General features: G+C 37.0%; 2 protein-coding genes across 2 annotated transcripts; both read left to right on the top strand.

Moving 5' to 3' along the window:
* The first annotated feature begins 212 nt into the window (after positions 1-212).
* On the top strand, positions 213-4,158 carry LOC311285458 (very long chain fatty acid elongase 7-like). The gene is made up of 8 exons (XM_084401109.1): positions 213-295; positions 666-755; positions 1,053-1,243; positions 1,352-1,432; positions 1,536-1,592; positions 1,676-1,781; positions 2,698-2,834; positions 3,192-4,158. The coding sequence occupies exons 2-8, from the start codon at positions 692-694 to the stop codon at positions 3,402-3,404; spliced, it is 849 nt and encodes a 282-aa protein (XP_084257235.1). The 5' UTR covers positions 213-295; positions 666-691; the 3' UTR covers positions 3,405-4,158.
* Positions 4,159-4,342: 184 nt separating this feature from the next.
* LOC311284715 (DEP domain-containing protein 1B-like) lies at positions 4,343-20,988 on the top strand. Its single transcript, XM_084399927.1, has 11 exons — positions 4,343-4,480; positions 6,707-6,972; positions 7,442-7,580; positions 7,705-7,832; positions 9,684-9,814; positions 9,912-9,959; positions 10,165-10,305; positions 12,954-13,120; positions 14,865-15,041; positions 16,880-17,071; positions 18,612-20,988. Exons 1-11 carry the CDS (start codon positions 4,433-4,435, stop codon positions 18,774-18,776), a joined length of 1,602 nt encoding a protein of 533 aa, XP_084256053.1. The 5' UTR covers positions 4,343-4,432; the 3' UTR covers positions 18,777-20,988.
* Positions 20,989-25,443: the final 4,455 nt, after the last annotated feature.

Raw genomic sequence — 25,443 nt, forward strand, 5'->3', positions numbered from 1 at the left:
GCCAAAATAATGACACACACCTGCTGTTGACATTCGTACAGCGTTCCGCTCATATTTTCATACGGGTCACCCTGGAAACGCCAATGAGAGGACGCCTCAGAGTTTCGACCTAAATTCCGGAAGTTTCATGCGACAGAATCTCCATATATGAATAATTGTGGGCGGAGCCACGACTACAGGTTGTATTTAACTGCAGGTTGAAAGTGAATCACGCAATTGACACACCAGGAGCAGAGCTGAGGAGGGAGAGAGAGCGAGCGTGGAAGGAGCATAACCTCGGGGTTACCGTTTAAAGGTTTGAGTTTTTGTCGTAAGATTCTTTTTTATTAGGTTGCATAGACAGAATAGTTCCCGTTGAAGTAAACATGGGGGTTTGAAAACACATATCGCCCTTTAAAAAGTTTAGATGGGTTTTCAACCAGTGAAATACTAAAAAAATCCCTAGTTGAAATACTAAAATAATTGTAATCATCTGGAATCTACACGTCTTTCCAGTTGTGTTCGGGTGTGGTTTGGATGGGTTTGTCTCTCTCTGGGAGTGGAAGGAGAGTTTTGGGAAAGCCTCTTTATAAGCTTAAAGGTTTATCTAGTAGGCAAACATTAAGCAAGAATGCATTAACAGGCTCTACAATAAGTTTTGTTAATAATTTATTATTTTTCTCTAGAAGAGACGCCTTAAGACTCCTTAGACATGGCTTTCAACACACTGACCTCTCGAGCCGTTCTTCTGTATGATGAGTGGATTAAGAAAGCAGGTGAGTTATCATCATCAGTGCCATCATTTGTTAACAAACAAGTGTTCATTTCTTCAATGAGCTCATTGTTTCTGCCTTAAATTATGTTTAAGTTAATTATAGACTTATAATTAAGTTCGTTAAAGATCACTCTAAATTGTAATATGGACTCGTGCACCTTCTGTAAAGCTGCTTTGAAACGATGTGTATTTGTAAAGCGCTTCACAAATAAATGTGAATTGAATTGAATCCTCATCAGCATGAACTGTGCCTGTAAGGTTTCTGTCTGGAAAATGACGTCTCTTGCACCACTTGTAGATCCACGGACCGGGAACTGGCTTCTTATGGCCTCCCCGTTCCCCCAAACCATCATCATCGCTGCCTACATCTACTTCGTGACATCGCTGGGTCCTCGGCTAATGGAGAACCGCAAGCCCTTTGACCTCAAGCGCATCATGATCGTGTATAACTTCAGCATTGTGGCGTTTTCCCTCTACATGATTTATGAGGTTTGTCATTTGTGAACTCTGTCTCTGTTGCATCATGCATGTTATCCTTTATATTGTGTGTTTATATGTGTGTTTCTCAATCTCTCTCTCTCTCTCCCCTCGTTGCAGTTTCTGATGTCTGGTTGGGCGAACGGCTACACCTATGGGTGTGACCTCGTCGATTATTCCAGTTCTCCTCAGGCTCTCCGGGTATGTGAATGGAGCACATTCCTCAGATTGTGCACTTGTTACCGTCTGATGACGTGTGCAACAGTTTGTCATTTCTTTTTCTATCTTGTTTCCTCTTTTCTAGATGGCATGGACTTGCTGGCTGTACTATTTCTCCAAGTTCATTGAGATGCTTGACACTGTAAGTGTGTTTCTTTTGCATTCAAAACAAGTTTTACAGTGGACTATCAATGCTAAACCTCTTTTTCTTTTTTGTCTTCGTAGATTTTCTTTGTCCTGAGGAAAAAGAACAGCCAAGTTACTTTCCTTCACGTCTACCATCACTCCATCATGCCCTTCACATGGTGGTTCGGGGTCAAATTCTCCGCAGGTAAAGTATTATACGATTGACACTTAAAGGGACAGTTCACCAAAAAATGAACTTTGTCATTTAATCGCCCTCATGTCAATCCAAACCATAATAATGCAAAAGAAACTCCTTTTAATTGGGTTTCTGTCCCTTTATTGAAAGTCCAAAAAGGTCATATAGGCGTTGTGAAATGAATTTATAGGTATAATCCAAGTCTTGTGAAGGGATATGATTGCGTTATACGCTGAACAGCTTTTAAACCGAAAACAAGATTTTGTTTCCTCTATTGGCAGATCATTTAGCTTTTTTCAAGCAAAAACTCACTTAATTTTGACTTATTTTTCATGAAAACAAGACAAATTTTTACTTGTCTAGAGAATGTTTCTTGATTTATCCAAGTAAGAAAAGCTTTTTTGCAGTGTATGACCTTTTGGGGGGTTTAAGTTTTGGTTACCTGGACCTTCAATGGTGGGACCGAAACCTCTCAGGTTTCATTAAACGGGGGTTCGTAAAAGTTTTAGAAATTAAGTCCTTAAACCGCCATATTTATGAAGAGATACATGAATTTATTTAAAGTCCATATATTTGAAATTCATTTAATTTTATTGATAAAACTATTTTTACACAAAATCAACGCTGTAACCCGTCTGATATAGATGCAGTATATGATCTTGAATTCTAGTCCTTGAAAACCAAAAAAGTGTCTGTACGAGCCATTCACACAAATGAATATAATCCCTCTACTTTCAGCCAAAAATGAAAACTCATACTCGTGCATTTGCATGTTTTTGTGACTTGTTATATGCAATATGAGTCGGTCATATTGCATATTTCTGTGGCGCTCACTCACTTTCTTTAATGTCTCAGCTGCTTAATTTTGCTCTGAAGTCCTTTTATTTTTCGGTTTTAACGGACTCTGTTCATTTGTCTTTCTTAGGTGGTCTGGGAACTTTCCATGCCCTGCTGAACTGCATCGTCCATGTCATCATGTACTCCTACTACGCTCTTTCTGCCATGGGACCGGCCTACCAGAAGTACCTGTGGTGGAAAAAGTACATGACCACCATCCAGCTGGTAAGCTGACCTTTCACAAGCTTCTCTCCCCATCACATGACCTTTGTTGTCCAAATCCAGCTTTTCACGTCTCTAACTTGAACATTCATACTAAAAGCCAAATTATAATTTTTTTCTTTAACTAAAACTAATTTATTAATTGAATGAAACGAAACTGAAATAAAATATAAATTAGATTATTTTGCAACTAACTGAAATAAATAAAAAAAACTGAAAAAAAAAATATTCAAAATATGAATAAATACTATAGTAATACTATAATAGTACTAAATGTGTTTGTCTCTCTATCTCATAATGCCCTTTGTTGTCCAAATGCAGCTTTTCACGTCTCTAACTTGACCATTGTGTTTGCATCAGGTTCAGTTTGTGCTAATCACGGCTCACATCGGCCAGTTCTTCTTCATGAAGGAGTGTCCTTACCAGTTCCCCGTCTTCCTCTACGTCATCGGCCTTTATGGGCTGATCTTCCTGATCCTGTTCCTCCACTTCTACTATCACGCCTACACCAAGGGCAAGAGGCTTCCCAAAGTACTACAGAACGGAAACTACCTTCTCAAAAAATCTGAGTGATATCTTCCCTTGGCCAGCCAAACTTGAAGCTCTAACCTGTTAAGTGGGAATATTCCTTTTATTTCATGCGTTCATGTTCCACTCCCCTGTTTTATGTTAAAACTAATGTGGAAACCCGCCACCTTATCACTGGATTTAACACTTCCGAATTTGCACATTGGTTTTTTGTTTTTTTACTAGAGATTCTGTCCTCATTTTTTGTTGTCTTCACTTAAGGCTTTGAAATGAGAATGGGGTGGGATGTACAGTGTTTGTTATAATGTCCTTCAATTTACCTGTAAATATTGAAATTCTCAGCTTTGGAATATGATTGAACTGCTTGGCCAAATATGAAGAGGTTATGAGAGCAAAGGTGATTTGAAGTTTGTTGCTAAAAGGGTTTTTGAAGGTTGGGTTTCAGTTGTAACTGAATGAGCCCGATGCCCTTTGACCCTTGAGGAACGCTTGACTGATCTACCTGGATGTGCTCGAACCTGGAAGTCTATTGGTTGCTGCAGATGTGACATCATCTGAAGTTATTTTGTGTATGCTGCGTGAATATTTATTCTTTATTTAATGTTGATTGTTTTCTTAATGTGATCTTTTAAAAAAAAAAAATGAAATTGATCTGTAGGTATTACCTGTTATGCTTTTATATTCTACTGAGCTGAGGAAATGAAACACCAGAACAATATCAGAATTGTTTTTGTCTTTTTAAATCAATTTTGTGAAAAATTGAAGTTTTATAGTGAAACAAAATAAATTATTTGTCACCATCTCTGTTTTCTCGTGATTTCATTACGTGTACTTTATTATTTTTTTATTTTAAACTACACCTCCCATACTGCAGTTCGGCAGCCCCGGTAAAGCTAATGCCCATATTTGGTAAAGCAGCGTCACGTGGTTGATTTCGTGTGCCAATCAAATTATGTTCAGGAACGTTTCGGTTTTCAAAAGTGAGTTAACTGGCGTGGAGATGTTTACAGTGATAAACGCAGTAAATGGATAAATAATAAGCACATAATCTATTAAAACCTATTAGGACGTGAATGGATGGTAAAATGATTGGACCTGGGCCTTATAGGGCGACGAAATTGGTAAGAACCATTTTTGAAACTCTTTGAAACTTTTACCGCTTCACGTGAGCACATTTGGTGTCTCTTTAAACGGTTTGTTCAAATATATTACAATAATATAAGACCACACGCATATCAGTAGGCCTAATAGGCCAAAAGTTGGTTTCTTTCATGTACTTTGGGTTATTTTGCATTCATAACTAGTCTTCTTTCTGACTAGTGGTAAGAAAACCTCCTAAATTCACCTTGGTGTTTATTTTATTCAACTTGATCTATTTGCGTCTGTAGTTTTCAATTACAATACATACGTTTTCTCAAAATGAGCTTTTTCTACCGCACTTGCATATAAACTTTACAGTTTTATTGGTATCTATATATTATAAGTTTATTCCAAAAACATGCTGATTTTTTTTTCTGTCTGTTGACTATTTTTATGATTTATGGATCGATAAAAGGAGAGTTTTCAACAAAAACCTTAACGCTAATGTCACCAAAATGAAACAAGAATTTTGAATCGGGCTTTGTCCACTGTTCAGATTTCTGTTTTGGAATGTATGCAAATTAGTCCGTATTTAATTAGATAATACCTCATTTGCATATTTAAACATAACATTTAAGAAAATTTGAGATTTCTTAAAGGAATAGTTCACCCAAAAATGAAAATGATCCAATAATTGACTCCGCCTCAAGCCATCCTAGGTGTAAATGACTTTCTTCTTTAAGCCGAACACAGTCAGATTTAACCTTATATTAAAAAATATCCTGGCTCTTCCAAGCTTTATAATGGGAGTGAATGGGGCCCAAAAAAGCAAATCCATCCATCATAAAAGTAATCCATATGACTCCAAGGGGTTAATAAATGCCTTCTGAAGCGAAGCCATGCATGTGTGCAAGAAAAATATCCATATTTATAACTTTATAAACTATAATCGCTGGCTAAGAACATTATTTAACATATTCAATGTATAGATTTTATTAGCACAATAATCTTTTTATTGCCTTTCTTTAAGCACATTTTTGTATCAGCAATATCCAATATCAATGGACCTCTACTTCATGTGTATTGATATATGAGAACATATATATCGATTTCAATACATTGAATAAAACATGTCTTGAGACTGCAGTTATCCTCTTTTGCCGATGAATATAGGAATGCCACCATATCGGTATCGGCCGATATATGTTCATTTTTAAAGGGATAGTTCACCCAAAAATGAAAATTCTGTCAGTAATTACTCACCCTCATGTTGTTCCAACCACGTAAGACCTTCGTTCATCTTCGGAACACAAATTAAGATATTTTTGATTAAATCTGAGCCCTTGTCTCACTCCTCCATAGGCTGCTAGGTGGCCCAAACTTGCTGGCCCAGAAAAGTTATTAAAGACATTGTTAATATAGTCCAAGTGACTACAGTGGCTCAATCTTAAGTATATCAAGCGACGAGAATACTTTTTGTGCGCAAAAACAAACAAAAATAACGACTTTATTCCACTATTCATTTCCTAATTTGTGTTCCGAAGATGAACGAAGGTCTTACGCGGTTGGAACAACATGAGGGTGAGTAATTACTGAAAGAATTTTAATTTTTGGGTGAACTATCCCTTTAATGTTATTGTTATCGGCCCTATAAGAAAATTTGGCCGATATATTAAAGCTGATAAATAATGTATTATTTCCTTCAGCTGATACTCTTCAGATGCGCACTGTTCGACATGATGGCTTTGAATTGCTCGAAATATGATTGGAATCACTTCAAAATTGGAAAATACAGTTCAGTGCAACATGTGCAGCGCAAGTCTGGTCATATCGGCTCCATAAAACATCATAATTGTGTGTTTGGGTCATGGCTTTCAATGGTGAGACTTTTGTTTTTGTAATCAGGCTCTCAAAAATAATATAAAAATTTGGATTGCAGATTTATCGGCCAATAATATCAGCTTTCAAACATCGGCTTTCCAAAATGTTCATATCGGTGCATCCCTAGTTGAATATGTGAATCAATGTTTAATTAAGTAAAAGAATTTGAGATACCTGATTTATTTCGAGATTGTACGGGTTTGTTCTGTAATGACATGCGGTATTAATTTGATTTGTGCAGGTAATGAAGTCTTAAATTTCATTTTAAAAGCTCTGCAGAAACCCTATAAATACTACAACATTGTTACAATGTAAATGCACCACCTCTCTCAACAAAAGAGCAGTTAAAACAGCAGTAATGCTGAAATGTCTTCTGTTTTCTCCAGTGGAACGAGACCATCAAGCTCTTCCGTGGTGGGATGCCAGTCAGACGTCACTGGGCTCATTTCAGGAGTTACGATCACAGTTTCACAGGAGCCGAGGCTGTCGACTTTCTCCATGATCTGCTCAGACAGAACCAGAACTTCGGGCCGGAGGTGACGCGCTACCAAACGCTCCAGTTACTGCGAAAATTCCTCAAAAATCACGTCATCGAGGACGTCAAAGGACGGTTTGGGAAAGAGGACTTTGAGGACAACGGGCATCTTTACAGGTGATTTTAAAGAATCTTTCATAAATGGCTTTATTTTGCTGTTTATTAATGTGAAGCTGCTTTGAAACTGCCCTGTATTGAATAAAGTGCTATAAAAAATTTGTTTTGTTTTTAAATATATTAAGTTTGGTGTCAGTAAGGTTTTTTAAAGTCTCTTCTGCTCACCAAGGCTTCATTTATTTGATAAAAAACACAGTAAAAATAGTGAAATAGTTCAAATAATTGTTTTCTAAGTGAATATAGTGTAATATGTAATTTATTCCTGTGATCAAAGCTGAATTTTCAGCATCATTACTCCAGTCTTCAGTGTCACATGATCCTTCAGAGATCATTCTAATATGATGATTTGCTGCTCAAGAAAAATCTTACCGACCCCAAACTTTTCAACGGTAGTGTGTTGCATTATCATTTAAAAAAAAAATTGGTATTTCAATATAATGAATAATAATAAATGCTTTAAATTGGTCAGATTTCCTCCACAATCCCCTCTGAAGCCTGTTCCTGTGCGTCCACCTGTAAGAGATCACGGCTCAGTTCCCAGAATCCCACGCTGGGACGACTATGAGGAGATTCCAGTGCCGGAGAAGATCCCCATGAAGCCTCTTATGGTGAGAGAACATTTGCCTGTGGATGCTGTATCATCTTAAAAATGTATTCTTTCTGGTGCTATTTACAGTGTTAAAGCTCCTGATATTTAAAACGTTTCTTAAATATTTGTTATTTTGATCTTAGAATTCCGAGTCGTGGAATAAGAGGCACAGCATCGCCATTGGTGAGGTTCCTGAATGCCGGTTAATCCGGAGGACAGAGTTAACCCCGAAACACGTGGACCAGATATGGAAGTCAATGACACTAACACAGTAAGCATCAACCTGGTCACTTCATGTGTTTTTACTGAACGGATAGCTATCCGATTTGTTACAACAGTTCAATTTGCACATAAATGTGTCTCCGCAAAATTCCCGCACTATATGCAAATTTACCGGAGTTCACATCAACGAAAGCAACAGACATGAGCTGCATTTTATTTATCATCAGCTAATTTCAGTATTAATGAGCGCAATAGGAGAGAGAGTGGCATCAGCTCTGGTAAGATCATTTAGTTTCACTACTTTGGATGAAGATGATTGTTTTGAACATCTGTGACTTGTCCCTCCAGCGGGAGTTCTTCTCTATATCAGTGTCAGTGTTTCTGAACTCCCTGAAACGTTGAGTAAACATTGTAGTCTTGAGTTTCTTCCGGAAACATACGCATCACAATATTCCTCATTTAAATAATTAATATGCAGAATAAAGGGGTGGGGCCTGGTTGAGTTAGTTAGTAGTGGTTATGGTAAGGGACGGGATATTTCCCAAAACACACTCGAAGCGCTCGACCAATCTCAACACACTGATCCAGCCGACCAATCAGAGCACAGTGTGCTTTTCAGAAGGAGGGGCTTCATAGAGACAGGAACTAAACAGAGCGTTACTGACAGACTGGGAAGAGAGGAGCTGCAACAATGGAGAATATGGGGAAAATAATCAACATTCAAGCAGGAAAACCAGTTCTAGTAGAGCCTGAAAACAACATCAAGACTTTAAAAAAGGGCATTAGAGGTCCCCTTTAAGAAGTGGCAATATTATGCTCATTTGCAAGTTCATAATTCTATTTTTGGGGAATACATTCGATTCACATCATTTAAAGTGGGGAATACACACATCATCATTTTCTCTGTCTGTTTTAGTTCCTGTCTCTTTAAATCCCGCCTTTCTAAAAAGCCCAGTGTGTTGTGATTGGTCAGCCACTTAGAGTGCGTGTCAGAAATATAAAGCCCTTTTTTGTTACCATAATTGGGTTTCAGTCAGTACCAGTGTGGGGGTAACACATTAAAAGTAAAGCAAGGTATGCAATCAGATTACTTTAATGTGATGCATTACTTTTACATTTATAACAATATCTGAGGTACTTTTTTAAGTTAGAATATTACGCAAACCTGCTTTAATTAAATGTTAAATTATACAAATTTCAGTTCAAACTAGACGGACATTTAGAGATACGGTATACAGTCATACCTCTTTTTACACAGCATTTCGCCACATTTATAATTATGGGGATAAGATATATTGATTTCAGATTAAACTGTTTTAAATTCGTACAATGTTTGTATCTCATAATCCAATAGTCACAAAATGGCAGCATCTGCGTTTGTATGAAACGAGAGAGCGAGTCCACAATACTGGATGGCATAATTAAATAACTGTACACAAAATATTGATTCGACTGAGTTTTAATACTTTATTAGCTCACCAAATACAAAACATCCACGAAGAAAACCGTTCCTAGCTGACTTTAGTAATATCTGCGTTATCTGTTTTGACTGGTTGTTATCTGGGAATAATTACCTTCGTGATGGCGCTATTGACCAATCAGAATCAAGTATTCCACAGAGCCGTGTAATAATAACCAATACTGCAATGCATTACTTTTAAAAGTAACTTTCTCCTAAACTGGTCCATACAAAGTTTTTCTTTTGCCCTCACAAAAAACAGCGTCTCCTCAACATATCCGAATCACTTCGCCAACTGTTCTTTGAGTGCGAGCCAAAGCAGCCAATTAACAAAAAGACAAAGCGGCCGGGCATTATGCAGATGTGTAACATAGTGACTTAGCTAAGTCAATGGCAGGACTACATATGAGACGTGCCCTTATAGATAACTCTCTTTATCAGTTTACAGACTGTTTTGGGTCTCCAGTCTCTGGACGGGGTTCTAGATGCCAAACTTCTGAGCCCGAAGCACATCGTTCACAATGTATTTGGTGTTAATAAGCAGGGCATTGTGGTCCTGAAGAACAAAACAGGTGAGCATGGGTTATATTTTAACACATTAAATGTTCTTGCAGCTAATTTCTGACAGACATCTTTCTCTTGTTTTGTTTCTGATCATTTTATCTGTAGAAGACGTGCCTCATTGGGTTTTATCTGCAATGAAATGCCTGGCAAACTGTGAGTGACTGATGACCTGCTGTCATACTGATTCAACTCAATGACACTACAGTTCAATAAATAATCAAAAAAAGCAATTATTTTACCAAGTGATATAGTTCATTAGCCTATAGGTTGGCAAGCTGCTTGGCATATTAAAATGGAATTAAATATGTCTGTATGTTTTATGATACTTTATCCATCTCTGAATTGGCTTCATCTTCAGGGCCCAATGGCAGTGACGCCCGGCAGCCCATGTATCCAGGGTTTGAGAGAGACGTCTTCAGGACAGTGGCGGAACATTTTCAGAGACTGAAAGAACCACTTTTGACCTTCCATCTGTATGAAATATTTGTCAGTATTTTGGGTGAGTGATGCACAAGCTTTTCATATGATCAGTGGGATTTAATCAGCCGCTACAGAGACTTCTTTCAAATCTTGCCGTATTTTAAACGGTAGTGTGTGAAGTACTGTGAGATACAAGTTTATAGTTCTGATATAAACACTGATGTCTGTCTACTGAAGCGTCAAAGTAGAGCAAATCACCTTTTGGAAGTAACTTCAAATAACGATTATCTCAATTTCACCGCTACACCAGTAGGTGGCGGCAAGTGACTGTTAAAAAATACATTTGTCATTGAATCATTCATTCAAGAGATTCACTCAAAAACGCTGATTCACTTGTTTCATTACTGGATGAAGTATGAATGAGTCATTAGGTGTTTCTCAATGTCAAGGATACTTCCTTGGCAGGACTGGTCCAGGCTAGGCGAGGCTCCTCTAGCATTCGGAGAACACGTAAATGGAACAGGCTAGCAAGTGCACATCAATGCGTCATTACGTCAGTGAAAATGAAAAACAGAGCGTTGCTATGGACGCAGTTCTGTTCACTCAGGCAATATAATCGTTTTTAAATCAATAAACTCCTTTTTAATCATATTGATTATTTGACTGGTAAGTGTGTTTAAACAGTGCGGGTCAATTTGACCCATAAGATAATGGATGTAATTATTTTTTAAAACAAATGTTTGGTAACGTAAATATATTTACATTTGAAAGCATATTGATCCGTTAACGCTCCGACTCTGTTAACGTCCAACATTTTGAATTTTTTGAACAAGATAGCAAAGCTGCGCGCATAGGATTTTGGGTGATTTAAGAGCGCGAAGTCTACACATATGCATCCTTTCCTGTATATGGGATATTTTTCGAACGAAGGACTCAGTCCTTGGTGGAAATTCCGAGGATCCTCGACATTGGAACAGTCCTTCGACGGATGTCGATGACGTAGCATCCTCGAAATTCTGGCTTCCGAGGATCCTTCCTTGCCATTGAGAAACGCCTAGTGAATCATTAATTTAACATGATTTAAAAAGAAAAAAACTCATTCACAATTAAACATTTTTAAATAGACCACAGCAAATAACATTTGTCAGAACCTCTAGTAATTTACATGTTATTTTGTTTAGTTGTCTATTCAAGATTGTGTGATATATATATATATATATATATATATATATACCGGTGTATATATATATATATATATATATATACATACATACATACATACACTACCGGTCAAAAGTTTTAGATCACATGCTGGCTCCCCAATAATACATTACAACAGCGATAATCAAAAGAATGTGAACAAAACGGCCACTCTTTGTAAACTTTGTTTAATGCGAGTGGCGTTTGCTCGAACATGACCAGTCATTTACGCCGTCATCACCCGAGTGTTGATAGCGCGCGAGCACGGGCGAGACCTGAACTGCACACGCTGCTATCTGTGTTTAAACTAAACTCATTTAAGCCCTGCCAATTTAAACATTCAAGAGCAACTGAGCAAGAAAGAGAATGAGAAAGAGAACTTGCACGCGCTGTGAGAAGTGTGTGTGTGTGTGTGTGTGTGTGTGTGTGTGTCTGCACTCATCCGAAGCGCGCACACGTCTCAGACAGCGTGCAAATATTGAGTTCTCTTTCAAGTCTTGCACTTGAATGGACAAATTCACACAAAAATTATGTCAACATTCCCGTCTTGATAAGTTTCCTAGCAGACATAGTCTGTTATGCCTTCAGTGAACTTATACGGTTGAGAAATACAACGCATATGTAACAGTATCAGTATTTTGGATCTGTGCATTATGTCTTAAAGGGAACACAACCTAATATTCCTGCTGTCTGTGTTTTTAATGGTAATCAAACAAAATACAAGGAAATCACTTGCTGCTCTTTAATAGCTTTTGTAACTTTAATAAGGATTCATCTTTAATGAGTCAAATATGCAATGTTATTATTTTACATTTGATTACTTTATTTAATTTCTGTACCTGAAAACTCTATTGTATTTATTTGTGCTGTTGCTTGTAGTTAGATTATTTGTTCTTATTTTCTTTATTTTTATTTGACAGTAATCCCTCTTTCCCTGAACATTGCACATACCGAACCGTACCGAAACCGTGATACAAACTGAACCGGGAGCAACGTGAACCGTTACACCCCTAATACATAAACTATTATAATTATTTTTACATTTAAGAAAAAAACTAATTTTTAAAGGGGTCGTCGGATGCCCATTTTCCACAAGTTGGTATGACTCTTTAGGGTCTTCATGTAAAGTTTGTAACATACTTTGGTTAAAATTCCTCAATGGTTGTGTAAAACAACATCCTTTTTACCTCCTCCAGGAAATATGCTAATAAGGGGCAGTCCGTCAGCGGTCGTGGGCGGAGCATGAGCAATATGACATCATATTGCTCAGAAAATCCAACGGCTTGATTATTGAGAGTGTTTAGGCTTTTTGAGGATAAAAAATTAGGAGTGAATGGATTTTTTTCATTGTATGGTGGTTGTGTCCACACACTGCAAAGACACACTTATATGCAAACACAATATAAAAGTGAATTTTGCATCCGATGACCCCTTTAAAATAATATTTAAATTTTACTGTTAATGTAAGGATTCACATCCACTAGGCTCTGAATGAGTATAAATGATTATGTGTGTGTTCTCCGCCAGGTCTTCTGCAGAGGCAGTCGGTTGCGGTCGAGGCGTTGCAGGTCTGCTGTCTCCTGTTGCCTCCGGCCAACCGTCGTAAACTACAGCTGTTGATGCGTCTGATGGCTAAAGTCTGCGCCAACCCCTCACTCCCCCCTCTGAACGACACCATAGGAGCACGAACTCTGGTAACACACTCACATAGATGCTCTGTATAGATGCTCATTATTTGGCAACATCCGTCATTTCACCATCTAGGTTAACTATAGACCCGATATAGTCTGGCTTTGAGTGACACACTTCAAGACAAAATAACCTTGAATTTGGTTAAAACATGTCGTTTTTGCCAAAATAACTTGCTAGATGTTTGATATTCCATCATGTAAGCAAAGTCAACAGTGATTACAAGGTGTTTGGTTTCATTTCTTCACTCATTTCACTAGTCTATTCACTAGTCTATTCTTGGCCGATGGTTTAGACGTCTATTAAATTTTCACTGACAGCCCAAATTTTGCCTCGTTTTAGCCTAGACGTCTAGACTTAGTCCAGGCGTTTTAGGAAAAAAGGGTGAACAAATTGCAACAGAATCAAACTCAACTGATTGTGTATCCTCAATATGTCCTGAGTAAGGAAAAAAAAACCCCGAAGAATCCCATTAGGGGAAAGTTCCGAAAAAGACCCAAATATAGCCTATTCATACGCCTATTCATTATTTTTCTCACATGAATAGGGTAAAAAAATTTACCTTTAGATATCACCATGAAAATTACTGAGTTGATTACTTATATCAAGACAAACAAAAAATGTATTACAAGTTTTTAAAAATTGTTTGTTAACATGGACAAACGGTGCATAATCTAATTACAGATGTGCTAATTTGCATAAATATCACAACAGGTCTAAACATTGGGTATAGCCAGGTGAAAATGTCTTGTTGAATCTTGTTGACAAATAACAGTAAAATACTTTATGTTAAGGTCTGAATGGAACCCATTTAGGTTACCCATGAACAATACATAGAGGCAGGAAGAAGTCCTTTAAACCAGCCTTTATTAATTTTTAAGAGATTGGGTTTGGGGATGGGTCCGTGGGACTGTTTCTGGGAGACGAATCTGAGGCAAGAACAGGAGACAATGGTAAGGAGAATGCAGAAGACAAAAGGTAAGTAAAATAAAAAGTAAATCCCCAGAAACAGTCCCACAGACCCAGCCCCAAACCCAATCTCTGCAATAATAATTAATAAAGGCTGGTTTCTAAAGTACTTCTTCCTGCCTCTATGTATTAATGCTCATGGGTAGCCTAAATGGGTTCCATTCAGACCTTAACATTAAGTATTTTACTGTTATTTGTCAACAAGATTCAACAAGACATTTTCACCTGGCTATACCCAATGTTTAGACCTGTTGTGGTATTTATGCAAATTAGCACATCTGTAATTAGATTATGCACCGTTTGTCCATGTTAACAAACAATTAAAAAAAACTTGTAATACATTTTTTGTTTGTCTTGATATAAGTAATCAACTCAGTAATTTTCATGGTGATATCTAAAGGTTAATTTTTTTACCCTATTCACGTGAGAAAAATAATGAATAGGCGTATGAATAGGATATATTTGGGTCTTTTTCGGAACTTTCCCCTAATGGGATTCTTCGGGGCTTTTTTTTCCTTACTCAGGACATATTGAGGATACAAAATCAGTTGAGTTTGATTCTGTTGCAATTTGTTCACGGTTGACCCCCATTTTGGCTTAAAACGCCTGGACTAACTGTGTTTGGACGCTGTTAGACGTCTTTTAAACGCAAAATTGCTGGGAAATAGCTGATAATCCTTAACCATCATAGTTAATTTATAATTCAGCTCAGCGTTCAGTAGATTGGACAAGCATCTTTCACACGGTCTGTCTCTTGTGGGCGCTGACGCTCCCGTACAGATGGTCCAGACCTTCTCGCGGTGCGTTCTGGGATCTGCGGATGAGGTGGACTTGGATGAGCTGTTGGCCACAAAGCTGGTCACGTTTATGATTGATAACCATGACAGTGTGCTGAAGGTGCCGTCCAACCTGCGGAAATCTGTCGAGGAGCATCTGTCCCACCTCAGAAGAGCTCAGGTCAGCGGCCCACATCATTCATCACATGCTTGATTACTGACTGAAAATATGAAACGGCATATTTAATAACTTCTTTAGTGTATTTCTGAGAGAAACTAAACAGTAAGTGGGAACTAATCAGTGTTGGGTAAGTTACTACTAATCATATCTTCAACAGTGTAATTAGATTACTGTAGTAATTACTCTCTCTATTGCATTACTTATTCCTAATTACTTTCTAAATCCCACATCAACCTCGAGCAGCTGAACTATACAAGGATAGACAAGAAACTGCTCTTTTAATTCAATCAAATAAATAATATAAAAGTGCATAAATTATTCTTGAACTGACCAAAGTTTTTAAAGGGAGAAGGTATTAACCCTTTAGAACCTGAAGCTAAAATAGGTGTTTTTCACATATTTTTATTTTTTGACTGTAAAATTCTAAAACAATGTGCTATCTTCATGTGCAAGGTGTCATCTTTTTCAGAAGAAAAATAGCTTTCAACAAATTACAGTTATTGACCATTACTGTGTGTGGTGAGTTTGTAAATAGAATTTAAATAGACCAAAAAAAAAAACGAGAGTAAATTTACTGATTTTTATTTAGAAAAAAACCCAGAACAATTACAAACGAAAGAAACTAACACTTTAAAGTTGAAAAATTAAGTATAATACATATATACATGTCTTTTTTGTGACATTGGGTTGCACAGTTTTCATTTAGGACACTTTTTTTCATACACGCACACACAAATGCATGCACACATAGGCACGCACACATAGGCACACACACACCACATGCACATGCACACACCATAACGGGCATCCGCCTCCCAGGTTTCATTAAAAATCATCCCAATCCCCTCTTCTGCTGTCTAACACTTCTTTCGCCATGTATTTGTTCGTTTCTTTTATTATTTTATGCAATCCAAAACCCAAACGATTGAAGAGTTACGGTAAAATGAAGAAGCTTGCTGGTTTGTGTCGGCGACGACACAGCCGGTTTAAAAGGGTTAAAACATACATTTTAACATTAGATGTTAAAGGGTTTTATATAGAATTGTTCTATAGTCTTTACAGTATTTAATGCAATTACATCAGAAGTAACTGTAATCAGAAAAATTAAGAGTAATTCCTTTCTTTACTTTTTCAGGGGAAAAGTAATTAAATTACCGTAATTAATTGCTTAGTAATGCATTACACCAACACTGGAATTAATGTAATGATTATTTTAGATTTATTTTATTAATTCAAATTTAGTTGGATTGTGTAAAGTAGACTGTGATATTATTGTTTTGATATTATTCTTGCCTGCCCATAAAGCCTTGCTTATATCAGAGCAGAGATGCTAAAAAAATAATTGTGCACTGGAAAATTTGGTCACACATTACTATAAGGTTTCATTTGTTAACATTAATAAACTATATTAGTCAACCTGAGCTAACAATGAACAATACTTCTACAGCAAATATTAGTCTTAGTCAATTTTTACATTACTAATAGATTTTAAAAGTCAAACGTTGTCTGTTAACATTAGTTAATGCACTGTGAATAATAACATGAATGATTGTATTTTTAGTAATGAACGTTAGCAAAGGTTAATAAATGCTGTAAAACATATTGCTAATAGTTTGTCCATGTTAACTTATGCACTAATGTTGACAAATTATTGTAAAGTGTTACCAAAAAGGTATTAAAGTCTGAATTGTAAGTAGATTTTGTGTAGGGCTTATTTCTCCACTCAATTCAAGTTTTTAAGAGATGGAAATATGAATTATGTTGAGAAGCTTATGTGTAATAAAGTGAATGAGTCTTTCTCACCCCACATTCTGACCACATGCCTTGGTTTGTTCCAGATAAAGTACGCGGGTGCGGACACAGACTCTTCGGTGGCGTCTCCGCCGCACTCGTTCTGTCGTCAGATCAGCAGAGAGGAGTTCGAGCACCAGAGGGTTTCAGCGTCTCAGGGCGCCATCGTGGAGCTGCTGGAGAGCATCATACAAGACAAGAACATGTCCATTAAAGACAAGAAGAAGAAGCTCAAGCAGGTCAGAAAGGATTCTTTTGGCATCCGTTCGGTGATAAAGGAATATCTGTGGTAATGCACCGCAAAAATTGCAGAATGTATTTACAACAATAGATTTGAAGGTGTTCTATCATGCTTTTATTACATGTTCACAAAGAATATGAGTTATTCTCTATATCAGTGTCACTGTCGAGGCGACATTGTAGTCTTGAGTTTCTTCCGGGAACAAACACATCACAATATTCCTCATTTAAATAATTAATATGCAGAATAAAGGGGCGGGGCCTGGTTGAGTTAGTTAGTAGTGTATTAAACTGGCGGTTATGGTAAGGGGCGGGACATTTCCCAAACGCACTCGAAGCGCTCGACCAATCACAACACACTGATCCAGCCGACCAATCAGAGCACAGTGTGCTTTTCAGAAGGAGGGGCTTCATAGAGACAGGAACTAAACAGAGCGTTACTGACAGACTGGGAAGAGAGGAGCCGCAACAATGGAGAATATGAGGAAAATAATCAACATTCAAGCTGGAAAACCTGTTCTAGTAGAGCCTGAAAACAACATCAAGACTTTAGGCTTAAATAGGGATCTATTATACCGTTTTTTTTCATAGTGTACTTCAGTTGTGATGCGACTGCTTTGCGTATGCACACAGCACATCCTTTAAAAGTATTGAGTGCATTAGTGCCAAAACACATTTTCAGCGCCGTCGGTTCTGGAAGTATTTTTCCTCATTCATTTTTCACATAGTGATTCTAGGAAATCTTGTTTAAAGCATTATAAGCCATTAAGCAAATCAGCTAGATACGGGGTGCATAACAACATTACCAACATTTATTTGAACCAAAAAGGTATTTAAGTTGGACAAAAAGATAAAGCTTCAAGACAAAAATAATGGAGAAAGATAAAAGTATTCATTTAAAGTTGCTGATATCAAGCATGAATGTTTGTTGTGTGAATGTAATCCAGACGTCCTACATTCATCATGCTGTCATTATCACGTGACCTTCCAGCATCAGTTGCGTCGCTTCACTGCCATCCATATATCCTCTCCCGTGGCCTCATGGGATAGTAAAGTCTCGATCGTATGCACACTTCAGAACCGGAAGAAGTAGGTCATCCAGATACTCTTTACCTGCTCCTTTATGAGTACTGTGAATTCAGACATACTACTTTTGTCACTTACTGTTTTTCGCCTACTATAGAGTAGGGAAGTATGCGAGTATGATGCAGTGCATCATGGGAGTGGGTGGATTTGATTGGTATTATGTCGTTTTTCACTATGGGTTCTGCTGTTAAACAAGTTGAAATAGTGCAAACATATGGCTCCAACAAAAGCACATCGATGAACAACCTCAGTTATCATTCAAAATCAATTTCTCTATGGAGAAAATGATTGGAGTGCTATGCATACGCTATATATACTTTATAATGGCTTTCTTTTGCTTGAATTGTTTTACCCTGAATATTTCTGTTCTGTCGTTCCACGAGGCTAATCCGTTCGGTAACTCGACTATATTTCATATCTTCATGTTCATTTTCTCCATGTGATTGCTGTCAGTTCCAGAGATCTCATCCTGACATCTACCGAAGACGCTTTCCCACCGCTGAAAGTGAGGCGGTGCTTTTCCCAGAGAGACCGCAGAGACTCAAACCTCAGCTGATGTTCCTGACGCTGAAGAAACCCTTCCAGCCCTTCCAGAGGAGCTGGAGCTTTCGGGCCTGAGTCTCGCGTGTTACTGTCGAGGAGAGATGTTACTGAACGTCACAGGTGGTGCTATGACATCCTAAATCCACATAACACCACGTTCACCTCGTCAGCGATCAGCTGACTGGACTGTTGGATTGATGAAAGTATGATGCTGTGCATTAGAGCCCTTTAACGCAAGACACTACGGGCAAAACCAGCTCTTCCATAGCTAGTCTTCTTTCAGACTAGTGGACATAAAACATCCAAAATACACATTTAAGTGTTTATTTTATTACACTCGATCTCGTTGCGTCTGTAGATTTCAATTACAATACATGTTTTCTGAAAATGAGGTCCACAGAGATCTCTACTTCAGCAACTGAAGGGTTTTTTCATACATCACTCATCTGATATATATATAGTTAACATTTTATTTCTAAACAAAAAAAAGGTCAAAAATAGTTTTCTGTCTGTTAACAGTATATGCTGATTTATAAAGAGTGGTAAAAAGTAATATGAGACAAGAATTCTGAACCTGCTTTATCCAGTGTTTAGATTTCTGTTTTTGTATGCAAATGCCATAATTATGTAAGTACATCATGCCTCATTTGCATATTTAAACATAATATTCCAGAAAAGATGTAATACAGAACAACTGTCCTAATGTATTGTGATTAACTGGGGAAAGTATGATATCTAGTTATTCCCCCCCTACTCACCTGTAGTGTCTTGCTTTAAGAATGGGCCTGAAAATAATAATAATAAAGATTTATGGTCACACTTTAGTTTAGGGTCCATTTCTCACCTCAACTACGACTTTTGCCTCAATAACCTCCTAATTACTGCTTATTAATAGTTAGTAAGGTAGTTGTTAAGTTTATGCATTGGGTGATTAAGGGATGTAGAATATGATCATGCAGAATAAGGCATTAATATGTGCTTTATAAGTACTAATAAACAGCCAATAATCCTAGTGATATGCATGCTAATAAGCAACTAGTTAATAGTGAGAATTGGACCCTAAACTAAAGTGTTAGCAGATTTATCTATAAAATAGCACGCTATTATCACCAGAAACACGGCAACTGTTGTGCTTGTTGTTTTTATTCATTTGATTTAAATAATCTGTAACATTTACAATTAGTTGCGTTCTATTTTTCCGGAGCTGTAATTAGTTTAGCTTTACCTCCAGCTGCAGGTGTTGTGGACCAGCTGTTCAGTTCTCAGTTCTGCTTAATCATGTTGTCAATGATAATCAGTCAGTCTGAGGAGATCTGTGCTGGTCACCAGAAGACTCTCAGTGTCACTAAAACTACTGATACAGGCTTTATTTTTATACGTCTTCTCTGTTCTCTGTAGTGTTTTCCCTGTGATACTCTAGTAGTCCTTGTATCTTCCGTTATTTTGCTTGTAAAGTAGTTATAGTTTGTAAAGTGTCAGTCATGTTTGTGAGCACATCACATCACACTAAAGAAAACCTTCACATTGTATCACTTGATTATTTATAACTGATTGTGATCGACTCACAAGTACTGTAAGTATAATGTTCAAAACACTCAATTTAAGGCTTCCCTGATATTTACTGTAAACTGGATTAAGCCAGGCAGCTTTTACATGTCTTTATGTGTTTCTAAAATAATGGATTGCAAACTTGAAGTACAGTAACAGACGAATTCAATCTAATTCGGTGTTTCTTACAATAACACTGTTTTCAAAGTTCAAAGTGTTTTGATTCTGTGCACATTCTGGAGTTATTGTTACTGATGTGGACGTCTGCACTGTGATCACAAATATTGATCGGAAAATAAATAAATCTATGTAATTATATGATGTTATTCTTGCACATTTTATTTCAGCATGTTGATAATATTGCATGCTAAACATCATCCTATATGGCACGACTAATGTATTCAATTCAATGCAACACTGAAAGGCAGATGAAAGGAAACACACAGGTTATATTTTGAGTAATAATTTTGTAATGATGTCTAATGTACATCTCAATTTCTTTGAGACTTTTAACATACATTTACATTTTGTTATCCTCTTTTGTTGGAGGTTTTAAACTGTATTTGTGTCCTGAAGCGTACTTCAGCTCTCTTCCTCAAGAGGTCAGCAGAAGTGCACTAATATTCATCTCTTATAAAACTGGCAAAAACACCTCAGAACGCCTGCTGTATTTCACCTGCCATGATGGAAATAGAAAAATACAATGTTAAATAATAATAAATTAAAAATATTTATTTGTTTTCCCTTTCAGTGTTGTTTTTATTATTGTGTTACCTTCTAATCATTCTCTCTCTCACTCTCTCTCTCTCTGTGTGTGTGTGTGTGTGTGTGTGTGTGTATATATACACGTAAACCTTTCAGAAGGCCATTGCAATGACATGTTCAACATCATTCGCTCTTTTGTGCACAACGGCATTATGATCTCATATAAACACATGAAGCTGCAGCTTCTCCCTGAAACAGATTGCTGTTTGTAGACACATCTCAAACACTCTCATATCCTTCTGCAGTGTGGCATTTATACAGCAACAAAGAAGACAAGAAAATGAAATCCTAATAGCTTATTTCTTCATGCTGCGCACATGCACATGTAAATATGGCAGTCAGAAACATAATGCCTAATAAATCCACATGGTTCTAATTATGTCTAACAGGAGATGCAATTTAGCTACAAATAAATCGAATGAAACCGGTGGTAATTATACTCACATATGAACGTAATTACACGTGCAATTTCACAACAATATATTTTTTTTCTTTCACAAGCCTGTCGCCTGACAGAAACATGCATGCATGCTGTGAATTGGATGTGTCAGAGTTGAAACAGCTCTTGATCCTGCAGAAATGTCCCAGCTGGCCTTGGGCTCCCCTGGTTTATTCCAGGTAATCAAATGCTGCCGGCATGCAGGTTTCCGCATTAATTACATCTCTTTAAGCGGCCTGTTCAAAGGCAGTGAATCATCCGGCAAGTTGAAGAGAGAGTTTTTGAAGGTCACTTGCTTTTTTAGCTGGTGATCGATATCTGAAGCCTCTGGGCTCCATCCAGATTCAGCTCAGCCGGAGACAAGAGAGAGATGTTGGCTTCTGAAAGAGTTTAAATATAGCATAGCATGAGAATACAGCGCAGAAGCTGAGAAGAAACAGTTCGCTATCTCTGAAACACACAAAAAGTTCCATTTAGAGCCATTTAGGTTCGTCTAAAGGTCGAAAGGTTTTATATGGAAACTTAAAAGGATTCCAAGACTAGTTTTGCTTTAACAGTGAGTAAATATCATCAATATTTTCATATAGGTTCAAATAAATGGCTTCTCACCAGATGACATTGAAATAAGCATTACCATGAAAAGTATATAGGCTATATTTTATTAGTGATGCAATATATAGTGATATAATATGCAAACACATCAATATATAACGCAACAGACAGAAGTATGAGTTCACAATATAAGTGCAAAAGTTACACATTGATCAAAATCACCTTCACTGAATATAGAATAAATGGTAACACTTTAGTATAAGGAGCACTTATTCACTATTACCTATGATTTTTGCCTCAATAAATGCCTAATTACTGCTTATTAATAGGTAGTAAGGTAGTTAAGTTTATGCATTGGGTGGATTAAGGGATGTAGAATATGATCATGCAGAATAAGGCATTAATATGTGCTTTATAAGTATTAATAAACAGACAATATCCTAGTAACATGCATCATAATAAGCAACTAATTAATAGTGAGAACTGGACCCTAAAATAAAGTGTTACCGAATCAATGTGCATTCATTTATTTTTTATACAGATCGTTACAGAATAAATAGTTTTTAGGAGATGAATATAGATAATTGGTTTCTATAATAGAACCCTAATGAATCCCATTAACAAAAAATATGTGTATTATGCCTGATTTATTCATGCAGGAAATTCTAAATGCTCGAATTCTACATTTTCACAGGATTGTCAATTTACTCAATATATGAATGAGTCTGCAAATGAAAGTGATATTAAAATCCTTTGTTCAAATGCAGTATAAATACTTTTGCTGCCAGCTAGTTTGTTATGATATCATGCACACATCCTGAAAAGCACAAATGATTTCAAATGATGTATCTATGAACTCGCACTGAACTTGTTGCGTGACCTGCACAACAACACTGCATGTACAGTATCAGACTACATGTTCAGTAATATTATTAGTGAGCGTATTGATCAATAAACTGGAGTTTTGCCAGCCAGTCTTCACTCCAAGTCCAATGATTCTGTCTGACAAACAAAAGATTTTCTGTGCTGTACAATAATCAATGCTGTCTACAGGCGAAATGAGCACTAGTTCTCTTTTAATAAATATAATTGACATTTTCTGTGATTAAATGGTCCACATATATACAAATTTAGCATGAAAAAGCAGCCGCAGTTATGCAACGAGCTATTGTAGAGAGGATTTCATAGTGCTACTTCTCATTCAGCTAATTTACCATTAGATTAGTGCTGATGAAAGAGATGTACAAAGACATCAGACTCACTGGATGAATGCATGCTAGCTATGGCTGTGATTGTGAATATGCTTAACAACACCCGTTAGCTGGCATAAATCAGAAGATTAGGTTGTACAAATACATAATAAAACGTTCTGCCTTTTTTTCACTGCATGAGGATAAGGAAACACTGAGGTGGAACAGTCTTGAATGCTGTGTTTTGAAAACTTCATTCCTGCGCCAGCGACGTTTGATGTCATTGACGTCAACATGACGTAGGCGCCATAAAGTGTAGTGAGATTTGAGAGCTGATGGTTTTCAGCAGGATTTTTTTTAATTATTTTTTATATAAAAACTGAGCTGCGATATCAGAACGTTATAATAACTGTTTCCTAGTAAAAAGTTTTCCTCAAGGTGGCGCTCGGCGGTTCAGAAAGCCAAACATTCTCTAATTTGACCCATTTGTACCATATTTAACATCTATTAATTTGAAGGATTGGAAACCGAATTACAATAGTATGGTTTAAAAGCAGCTTCGCTTTAGTAAACATAATAATGATGAAATATGATGAAATATGAGACAAGTTCAAATTATTCCGCTCAGTTCAGTTCAATTCTGTGAAGTTGTCATTCATTATGAAACCAGATTTAGATCAATTCAGTTCAAGTTTTGTTCTCATCCGATAGTGTCAGTGCAGTTAAATCCGTAATATTGTGGATTTTAAGTGAACGTTCTGATTTCTGATCATAAACATCTGATCGATCCGGATCGATCCGATCCTGACTAGCTCAGAGAAAAGTAATGATGTACCACGTGACCACGGGTCTACATTATGAAAAATAATTTACACCTAAATATTGATACCGAGAGATTTTTAATGTACATTTAACTTGAAAATTGACAGCGAAGAGTTAAAATAAAATTATTATTTATATCCATCGTGCCTGACCAATTGCAGACAACTTCCGGCCATGTAAGTACCGCCCATTTTCAGTTTGCGCGGCATGTTTTAGCGCGGATGGTTTAACTGCTCCAATATAATGACGCTATAAGAGGCTGATTTTGAAAGATGGGATATTAAAAACTATATTGGACCCCACAGCAAGTTCGTGAGTAAGCGATGTTAATCAATTCATATGCGAAGCGGTTGGTCAATCATTGCAGATGTCGTGTATGCGTAGAAATCTTAAAGGAACATCGGCAAAACAGCCGTTAAGCTGTGTGTGACTATGGCTGTCTGAAATCACATACTCTCTAGAGTTAGTACTTATTTTGAATAAGAAATGACTTCAGGACTGATAAAAAGTACGTTCTATATATACTATGAATGTGTGTAGTATGATTGTAACTACCATAGATATGTATTTATATCTATGGTAACTACATTTGCCGTGTTGCCCTTGTCACGTGACCTACCAGTGTCAGTTGCTTGCTTCACCGCCATTCACAAGTCCTCTGCTGAGGCCTCATGGGATAGTAAAGTAGCTTTGTCCAAATTCAATTCAGAGGGTGCATCCTACCGTTAATGAGTGACTGTAATGTTTGTACCAAACTTTAAAAAAAAAAAGTTATATTAAACTGTCTGAAAACAAAACAAGGTTCACAAACTGTCTAAATATGTTCATGGTCCATTTCTGAGTATAAACTAGCTATAATTGCATCCTAGTAAGATTGCATCCTAAGTCAACATTTGAACCACTTTTTTTTTTAAAACACCAGTTTTTATTTTTACATCTGTATCTTTAGATATTTGAGTAAGCTGTAACACATTTCCTGAATTTATAATTCAGCAATTTCTCAAAAAAAAATCCTGTCGTGCAATGAATTCTGGGCTAGGCAAGGTCATGAAGGGTCCATCCGTTGTATCCTTCATTGCACGGGAAACAAAGGACACATTTGAAGGAGCCTTCGAATTGGGACAGACTTCGTCGCACCACGGGAGGATGTAGCCTCTGAATTGGGACGCAGCCAAATACAAACTCTTTTATGAGTACTGTGAATTTGGACATAGGCCTACTTCTTTTGTCACATAGCCTACTGTTTTTCGCCTACTAGCCTATTTAGTAGGGAAGTAGCCTATGCGATTTCGGATGCAGTAAAAAAATGTCATGCATTGATTGACCATGTACATTCATTATGCCATTGTGTATACATTGCATGTTTGCTTTTCTGCTAGCTGACTTACACAGATGCAGTGTTTCCCTTAGGATTTTTTTCAGGGGG

This window comes from Rutilus rutilus (assembly GCF_951802725.1).
Source record: "Rutilus rutilus genome assembly, chromosome: 25".
NCBI classification, from domain to species: domain Eukaryota; kingdom Metazoa; phylum Chordata; class Actinopteri; order Cypriniformes; family Leuciscidae; genus Rutilus; species Rutilus rutilus.

Excerpts from the sequence above, each read along its gene's own strand:
- LOC311285458 (XM_084401109.1), top strand. The coding sequence starts at position 692 with ATGGCTTTCAACACACTGACCTCTCGAGCCGTTCTTCTGTATGATGAG. Across the intron at positions 756-1,052 it reads TGAGTGGATTAAGAAAGCAG|ATCCACGGACCGGGAACTGG; the intron begins GTGAGTTATCAT and ends CACCACTTGTAG. Across the intron at positions 1,593-1,675 it reads TCATTGAGATGCTTGACACT|ATTTTCTTTGTCCTGAGGAA; the intron begins GTAAGTGTGTTT and ends TTGTCTTCGTAG.
- LOC311284715 (XM_084399927.1), top strand. The coding sequence starts at position 4,433 with ATGGATGGTAAAATGATTGGACCTGGGCCTTATAGGGCGACGAAATTG. Across the intron at positions 7,833-9,683 it reads AAGTCAATGACACTAACACA|TTTACAGACTGTTTTGGGTC; the intron begins GTAAGCATCAAC and ends TCTCTTTATCAG. Across the intron at positions 9,960-10,164 it reads AATGAAATGCCTGGCAAACT|GGCCCAATGGCAGTGACGCC; the intron begins GTGAGTGACTGA and ends CTTCATCTTCAG.